Source organism: Nerophis ophidion, linkage group LG10, assembly GCF_033978795.1.
Source record: "Nerophis ophidion isolate RoL-2023_Sa linkage group LG10, RoL_Noph_v1.0, whole genome shotgun sequence".
Taxonomy (NCBI): Eukaryota; Metazoa; Chordata; class Actinopteri; order Syngnathiformes; family Syngnathidae; genus Nerophis; species Nerophis ophidion.
The window spans coordinates 48,922,201-48,932,200 of record NC_084620.1 but is presented as its reverse complement, the minus strand read 5'-3'; the positions used below and the strand labels follow the sequence as shown (position 1 = coordinate 48,932,200).

The 10,000-nt window shown below is 28.7% G+C and overlaps 1 protein-coding gene across 5 annotated transcripts in view; it reads right to left on the bottom strand.

The window, feature by feature from the left end:
- The window catches only part of nav3 (neuron navigator 3), a 524,985-nt gene that overhangs the window by 266,881 nt on the left and 248,104 nt on the right, over positions 1-10,000 (bottom strand). For all 5 annotated transcript variants that reach the window (XM_061913994.1, XM_061913995.1, XM_061913996.1 and 2 more), the window contains one exon: positions 9,077-9,219. In XM_061913994.1, coding sequence (XP_061769978.1) covers positions 9,077-9,219 — 143 coding nt within the window. The remainder of the gene's footprint in view (positions 1-9,076; positions 9,220-10,000) is intronic.

Sequence of the window (10,000 nt, the reverse complement as noted above, 5' to 3'; positions counted from 1 at the left end):
GATGATTATATTGTTGATAACGAGGAAAATGTCCAATTAATGTGATGATGATATTGCAATTAACAAGGGAAATGTCCGACTATTGATTGATAATCATATTAACGTGGAAAATTTCCCATTGATTGATGATTATATTGTTACTAACGAGCAATATGTCCCATTATTGATTGATGATTATACTGTTAATAACAAGCACAATTTCCTATTATTGCTTGACCATTATATTAATAACAAGGGAAATTAATGATTATTGATTGATGATTATGTTGGAATAACGAGAAAAAATTCCCATTATTGATGATTATATTAACAAGTAAAATGTCTCATTAGTGATTGATGCTTGTATTGCTAAAACAAGGAACATTTCCTATCAATTTATGTTGATTATATTATTATTAATGAAGAAAATGTCCCATTGTTGATTGAGGATTATATTGTTAATAACAAGTAACATTGCTCATTATTGATTGACCATTATATTGGTAATAATGGGGTAAATTAATGATTATTGATTGATGACTATATTGCTAATAACGAGGAAAATGTTTCGTTATTGATGATTATATTGAGAATAACAAGGGAAATGTGAGTATATTAATAACGAGGAACATTTCACATTGATTGATGATTATATTGTAAATAACGAGGAAAATGTCCCATTATTAACTAATGATTATATTGTTAATAACGAAAACAATGTCCCATTGTCGATTGATGATTACATTGTTAATAACAAGTAAAATTTCTCATTATTGATTGATGATTATATTGCTAATAACGAGGAACATGTCTGATCATTGATTGATGATTATATTGCTAATAATGAGGAAAATGCCCCATTATTGATTGATGATTATATTGTTAATAACGAGGAAAATGTCCGCTTATTGATCGACAATCATATTGTTAAAAGTTAAAATGTCCAATCATTGATTGATGATTATATTGTTAATAACAAGCAAAATGTTCAATTATTGATTGATGATCATATTGCTAATAACGAGGAAAATGTCCAATCATTGAGTGATGATTATATTGTTAATAAAGAGGAACATTTCCCATTGATTGAGGATTATATTGTTGATAACAAGTAACATTGCTCATTATGGATTGACCATTATATTGTTAACAATGGGGTAAATTAATGATTATTGATTGATGACTATATTGCTAATAACGAGGAAAATGTTTCGTTATTGATGATTATATAGAAAATAACAAGGGAAATGTGATTATATTAATAACGAAGAACATTTCACATTGATTGATGATTATATTGTAGATAACGAGGAAAATGTCCCATTATTAATTGATGATGATATTGCAATTAACAAGGGAAATGTCCGACTATTGATTGATAATCATATTAACGTGAAACATTTCCAATTGATTGATGATTATATTGTTACTAATGAGGAAAATGTCCCATTATTGATTGATGATTATATTGTTAATAACGAGCACAATTTCTTATTATTGCTTGACCATTATATTAATAACAAAGGAAATTAGTGATTATTGATTGATGATTATGTTGGAATAAAGAGAAAAATTTCCCATTATTGATGATTATATTAACAAGGAAAATGTCCTATTAGTGATTGATGCTTTTATTGCTAAAACAAGGAAAATTTCCTATCAATGATTGTTGATTATATTGTTAATATTGAGGACAATGTCCAATTGTTGATTGAGGATTATATTGTTGATAACAAGTAACATTGCTCATTATTGATTGACCATTATATTGTTAACAATGGGGTAAATTAATGATTATTGATTGATGACTATATTGCTAATAACGAGGAAAATGTTCGTTATTGATGATTATATTGAGAATAACAAGGGAAATGTGATTATATTAATAACGAGGAACATTTCACATTGATTGATGATTATATTGTAAATAACGAGGAAAATGTCCGCTTATTGATCGACAATCATATTGTTAAAAGTTAAAATGTCCAATCTTTGATTGATGATTATATTGCTAATAGCAAGCAAAATGTCTCATTATTGACTGATTATACTGTTAAAAATGAAAACGTCCATTCATTGATTGATGATTATATTGTTAAAAATGAAAATGTCCATTCATTGATTGATGATTATATTGTTAATGACGAGCAAAATGTTCCATTATTGATTGATGATTATATTGCTAATGAGGAAAATGTCCAATCATTGAGTGATGATTTTGTTGTTAATAAAGATGAACATTTCCCATTGATTGAGGATTATATTGTTGATAACGAGGAAAATGTCTCATTATTAATTGATGATTATATTGCAATTAACAAGGGAAATGTCTGACTATTACTTGATAATCATATTAACGTGGAACATTTCCAATTGATTGATGATTATATTGTAACTAACGAGGAAAATGTCTGATCATTGATTGATGATTATATTTCTAATAATGAGGAAAATGTCCCATCATTGATTGATGATTATATTGTTAATAACGAGGAAAATGTCCAATCATAGATTAATGATTAAATTGTTAATAACGAGCACAATTTCTTATTATTGCTTGACCATTATATTAATAACAAAGGAAATGAATGATTATTGATTGATGTTAATGTTGGAATAACGAGAAAACATTTCCCATTATTGATGATTATATTAACAAGGAAAATGTCCCATTAGTGATTGATGCTTGTATTGCTAAAACAAGGAAAATTTCCTATTGATTGTTGATTATATTGTTAATAACAAGAAACATTGCTCATTATTGATTGACCATTATATTGGTAATAATGGGGTAAATGAATGATTATTGATTGGTGATTATATTGCTAATTAAGAGGAAAATGTCCCATTGATTGTTGATTATAATGTTACGAACGAGGAAAATGTCCCATTATTAATTGATGATTATATTGTTGATAACGAGGAAAATGTCCAATTAATGTGATGATGATATTGCAATTAACAAGGGAAATGTCCGACTATTGATTGATAATCATATTAAGGTGGAAAATTTCCCATTGATTGATGATTATATTGTTACTAACGAGCAATATGTCCCATTATTGATTGATGATTATATTGTTAATAACAAGGAAAATGTCTGATCATTGATTGATGATTATACTGTTAATAACGAGCACAATTTCCTATTATTGCTTGACCATTATATTAATAACAAGGGAAATTAATGATTATTGATTGATGATTATGTTGGAATAACGAGAAAAAATTCCCATTATTGATGATTATATTAACAAGTAAAATGTCTCATTAGTGATTGATGCTTTTATTGCTAAAACAAGGAACATTTCCTATCAATTTATGTTGATTATATTGTTAATAATGAGGAAAATGTCCCATTGTTGATTGAGGATTATATTGTTAATAACAAGTAACATTGCTCATTATTGATTGACCATTATATTGGTAATAATGGGGTAAATTAATGATTATTGATTGATGACTGTATTGCTAATAACGAGGAAAATGTTTCGTTATTGATGATTATATTGAGAATAACACGGGAAATGTGATTATATTAATAACGAAGAACATTTCACATTGATTGATGATTATATTGTAAATAACGAGGAAAATGTCCCATTAATAACTAATGATTATATTGTTAATAACGAAAACAATGTCCCATTGTCGATTGATGATTATATTGTTAATAACAAGTAAAATTTCTCATTATTGATTGATGATTATATTGCTAATAACGAGGAACATGTCTGATCATTGATTGATGATTATATTGCTAATAATGAGGAAAATGCCCCATTATTGATTGATGATTATATTGTTAATAACGAGGAAAATGTCCGCTTATTGATCGACAATTATATTGTTAAAAGTTAAAATGTCCAATCTTTGATTGATGATTATATTGTTAATAGCAAGTAAAATGTCTCATTATTGATTGATGATTATATTGTTAAAAATGAAAATGTCCATTCATTGATTAATGATTATATTGTTAATGACGAGCAAAATCTTCCATTATTGATTGATGATTATATTGCTAATAACGAGGAAAATGTCCCATTAATAACTAATGATTATATTGTTAATAACGAAAACAATGTCCCATTGTCGATTGATGATTACATTGTTAAAAACAAGTAAAATTTCTCATTATTGATTGATGATTATTTTGCTAATAACGAGGAACATGTCTGATCATTGATTGATGATTATATTGCTAATAATGAGGAAAATGCCCCATTATTGACTGATGATTATATTGCTAATAACGAGGAAAATGTCCGCTTATTGATCGACAATCATATTGTTAAAAGTTAAAATGTCCAATCTTTGATTGATGATTATATTGTTAATAGCAAGCAAAACGTCTCATTATTGACTGATTATATTGTTAAAAAGCAAAATGTCCATTCATTGATTGATGACTATATTGTTAATAACAATTAAATGTTCCATTATTGATTGATGATTATATTGCTAATAACGAGGAAAATGTCTGATCATTGATTGATGATTATATTGCTAATAACGAGGATAATGTCCAATCATTGAGTGATGATTATATTGTTAATAAAGAGGAACATTTCCCATTGATTGAGGATTGTATTGTTGATAACGAGGAAAATGTCCCATTATTAATTGATGATGATATTGCAATTAACAAGGGAAATGTCCGACTATTGATTGATAATCATATTAAGGTGGAAAATTTCCCATTGATTGATGATTATATTGTTACTAACGAGCAATATGTCCCATTATCGATTGATGATTATATTGTTAATAACAAGGAAAATGTCTTATCATTGATTGATGATTATACTGTTAATAACGAGCACAATTTCCTATTATTGCTTGACCATTATATTAATAACAAGGGAAATTAATGATTATTGATTGATGATTATGTTGGAATAACAAGAAAAAATTCCCATTATTGATGATTATATTAACAAGTAAAATGTCTCATTAGTGATTGATGCTTGTATTGCTAAAACAAGGAACATTTCCTATTAATGATTGATGATTATATTGTTAATAATGAGGACAATGTCCCATTGTTGAGGATTATATTGTTAATAACAAGTAACATTGCTCATTATTGATTGACCATTATATTGGTAATAATGGGGTAAATTAATGATTATTGATTGATGATTATATTGCTAATAACGAGGAAAATGTCTCGTTATTGATGATTATATTGATAATAACAAGGGAAATGTGAGTATATTAATAACGAGGAACATTTCCCATTAATTGATGATTATATTGTAATTAACGAGGAAAATGTCCCATTATTGATGATTATATTTCTAATAACGAAAACAAGGCCCTATTGTCGATTGATGATTACATTGTTAATAACAAGTAAAATTTCTCATTATTGATTGATCATTATATTTTTAGTAACGAGGAAAATGTCCGCTTATTGATCGCCAATTATATTGTTAAAAGTTAAAATGTCTAATCATTGATTGATGATTATATTGTTAATAACAAGCAAAATATTTTATTATTGACTGATTATATTGTTAAAAATGAAAATGTCCATTCATTTATTGATGATTATATTGTTAATAACAAGTAAAATGTTCCATTATTGATTGATGATTATATTGCTAATAACGAGGAAAATGTCTGATCATTGATTGATGATTATATTGCTAATAACGAGGATAATGTCCAATCATTGATTGATGATTATATTGTTAATAAAGAGGAAAATTACCCATTGATTGATGATTATATTGTTGATAACGAGGAAAATGTCCCATTAATGTGATGATGATATTGGAATTAACAAGGGAAATGTTCGACTATTGATTGATAATTATATTAACGTGGAACATTTCCAATTGATCTATGATTATATTGTTACCAACGAGGAAAATGTCCCATTATTGATTGATGATTATATTTTTAATAACGAGGAAAATGTCCCATTGTTGATTGATGATTATATTGTTAATAACGAGGAAAATGTCCAATCATAGATTAATGATTAAATTGTTAATAACAAGCACAATTTCTTATTGCTTGACCATTATATTAAAAACAAGGGAACTTGATGATTATTGATTGATGATTATGTTGGAATAACGAGAACATTTTCCCATTATTGATGATTATATTAACAAGGAAAATGTCCCATTAGTGATTGATGCTTTTATTGCTAAAACAAGGAAAATTTCCTATCAATGATTGTTGATTATATTGTTAATAATGAGGACAATGTCCCATTGTTGATTGACGATTATATTGTTGATAACAAGAAACAGTGCTCATTATTGATTGACCATTATATTGTTAATAATGAGGTAAATTAATGATTATTGATTGATGACTATATTGCTAATAACAAGGAAAATGTCTCGTTATTGATGATTACATTGATAATAACAAGGGAAATGTGATTATATTAATAACGAGGAACATTTCACATTGATTGATGATTATATTGTTAATAATGAGGAAAATGTCCCATTATTAATTGACGATTTTATTGTTATTAACGAGGTAAATGTCCCATTGTTAATTGATGATCACATTGTTAATAACGAGGAACATGTCTGATTATAATGTTAAAAATGAAAATGTCCATTCATTGATTGATGATTATATTGTTAATAACAAGGGAAATGTCAGACTATTGATTGATGATTATATTGCTAATAACGAGGAACATTTCCCATTGATTGATGATTATATTGTTAACGAAAATGTCCGGTTATTGATTGATGATTATATTGTTAAAGATGAAAATGTCCAATCATCGATTGTTCATTATATTGTTAACGGGGAAAAAGTGTTATTATTGATTGATGATTATATTGCTAATAACGAGGAAAATATATAATTATTGATTGATGATTATATTGCTAATAACGAGGAAAATGTCCAATGGTTGATTGATTAATTTATTGATAATAATGAGTAATATTTATTATTGATTGACCACTATTTTGTTAATAATTAAAATTAATGTGACATTAATGATTATTGATTGATGATTATATTGTTAATAATGAGCAAAATTTCCCAGTATTGATAACATTTTTTTAATAACGAGGAAAATATCCCATCTTTGATGATTTTATTAACAAGGAAAATGTCCCATTGTTGATTGATGATTATATTGTTAATAACGAGGAAAATGTCTGGTTATAGATTGATGATTATATTGTTAATAACGAGGAAAATGTCCCATTATTGAGGATTATTTTGTTAATAACGAGGAAAATGTCTCATTCTTTATTGATGATTATATTGTTAAAAATTAAAATGTCCCATTATTGATTGATGATTATTATGTTAATAACGAGCAAAATGTCCTATAATTGTTTAAAGATTATATAGTTGATAACGAGCAAAATGTCCTATAATTGTTTAAAGATTATATAGTTAATAACGAGGAAAATGTCACATTATTGATTGATGATTATATTGGTAATAACGAGGAAAATTTCCCATTGATTGATGATTATACTGTCAATCACGAGGGATATGTCCCCCATTATCGATTGATGATTTGTTAATCATACGAAAAATGTCCGGTTATTGATTGATGATTCTAATGTTAGAAACCAAGAAAATGCCCCATTATTGATCAATAATTATATTGTAAGAACAAGGAAAATGTCCTGTTATTGATTGACAATTATATTGCTAATAACGAGGACATATCCCATTATTGATTAATGATTATAATGTTAATAACGAGGAAAATTTCCCATCATTGATTGATAACTATATTGTTAATAACGAGCAAAATGTCCTATAATTGATTAAAGATTATATTGTTAATAACGAGGAAATGTTTTCCATTGATTGATGATTATACTGTCAATAACGAGGGAACTGTCCCATTATTAATTGATGATTATATTGTTAATCATGAGGAAAATGTCCGATTATTGATTGGTGATTATATTGTTAATAACGAGCAATATGTCTCATCATTGATTGATGATTATAATGTTAATAACGAGGAAAATGTCCCATTATTAATTGATGATTATATTGTTATTAACGGGGAAAATGTCTCATTATTGATTGATGATTATATTGCTAACAATGAATAAAATGTCCCATTATTGATTGATGAATTTGTTGTTAATAACGAGTAACATTTATTATTGATTGACTATTATTTTGTGAATAACGAGGAAAATGTTTGATCATTGATTGATGATTATATTGCTAATAACGAGGAACATGTCTCGTTATTAATTGATGATTATATTGGTAAGAAGGGAAATGTCCGACTATTGATTGATGATTATATTGTTAAAAATGAAAATGTCCAATCATTGATTGATGATTATATTGTTAATAACGAGGAAAATGTCCCATTGTTGATTGATGATTACATTGTTAATAACAAGTAACATTGCTCATTATTGATTGATGATTATATTGTTAATAGCGAGGTAAATTAATGATTATTGATTGATGATTATATTGTTAATAACAAAAGAAATGTGATTACATTAATAACAAAGAAAATTTCCCATTGATTGATGATTATATTGTTAATAACGAGAAAAATGTCCCATTATTGATTGATGACTTTATTTCTAATAACGAGGAAAATTACCCATTATTGATTGGTGATTATATTAATAACGAGGAAAATTTCCCATTGATTGATCGATGATATTGTTAATAACGAGCAAAATGTCCCATTATTGATTGACGATGATATTCCTAATAACGAGGGAAATGTCCAATCATTGATTGACAACTGTTTGATGGCGACTAATTAGCTTTCAAACCCCATCACACTCCATCCGACTGAATGACTCATTGCATCCATCTCTCATTTGTGAGGCAGACGGCTGTCATTGGGATGTTTGGGATGATTAGAAAATGAGTTTGGAAAGTGTGAGTGCTTCTTCATCTGTTTAAGAACAAAAGATCCATCATCCGGCTAAATGGACTATGTCCGTGAAGAAAGTGTTAACTCCGACACTTGATGGCGATTGTTAGACCTAACAGCGGATAATGACTCAGCAGGGAGCCATTACCAGGGAGGGGGGTCCCCGGTGTGAGGCGCTGGTGCCATCAAGTGGCGGCTCTGGCATGGACCGCCTCACATCCCGCTCACCTCGGTCGTTGCCGCTGGCGTACTGCAGAGGCTTGCTCTTGTCGATGCTGTTGAAGCTCTGGCTGCGGCGGTTCAGATTGGACGAGCCCGGACTCCGGCAAGCCCCGCTGCCCGCAGCGGGTACCCTGGAAGGTCCCGGTAACCTGGGGGGGGGTGGGCACAAAAGTGTGTAAAGTCAGCTAAACCATTTTTGTGTGGTGGAATATTCCATACATCAATTGAAACATAAGAGAGTAGGACTGGGAACGAAGGTCACGTCGCAGTTATTTGTTGCCCCAGAGGGCCGTTTCCAACAGTGAATACTATTTTTTTATGCATTTAGTAGTATATATTTTTCAAATTAAAATGTCAAAAAAAATATGGTAAGTTGCAATAATTTCACCTGAAAATGTAGTGTATATACATTACAAATGGAAAAAAAAAGGCAAAAATGTTTTAATGGTCAAATAAAAAGGCAGCTGAGTTGCCAGAATTATACTTTAAAATTGACGTTTGTTTTTTTACTGTAAATACAAAAAAACTGCATTTTTACAGTAAAAGTTTGAAAACTGAGCTGACAGTTTTTTCGTTGTTGTTTTGTTTACTGCATTTCAAAACAGTAGATTTTTTGGTGTATTACTGTAAATGCCAGTAAAAAAAAGTACTGTTTTTTTTTTCATTTTGAGAAAAATGCCGTAAAACCTTTCACATGGGCGGCATAGCTCGGTTGGTAGAGTGGCCGTGCCAGCAACTTGAGGGTTGCAGGTTCAATTCCCGCTTCCGCCATCCTAGTCACTGCCGTTGTGTCCTTGGGCAAGACACTTTACCCACCTGCTCCCAGTGCCACCCACACTGGTTTAAATGTAACTTAGATATTGGGTGTCACTATGTAAAGCGCTTTGAGTCACTTGAGAAAAGCGCTATATAAATATAATTCACTTCACT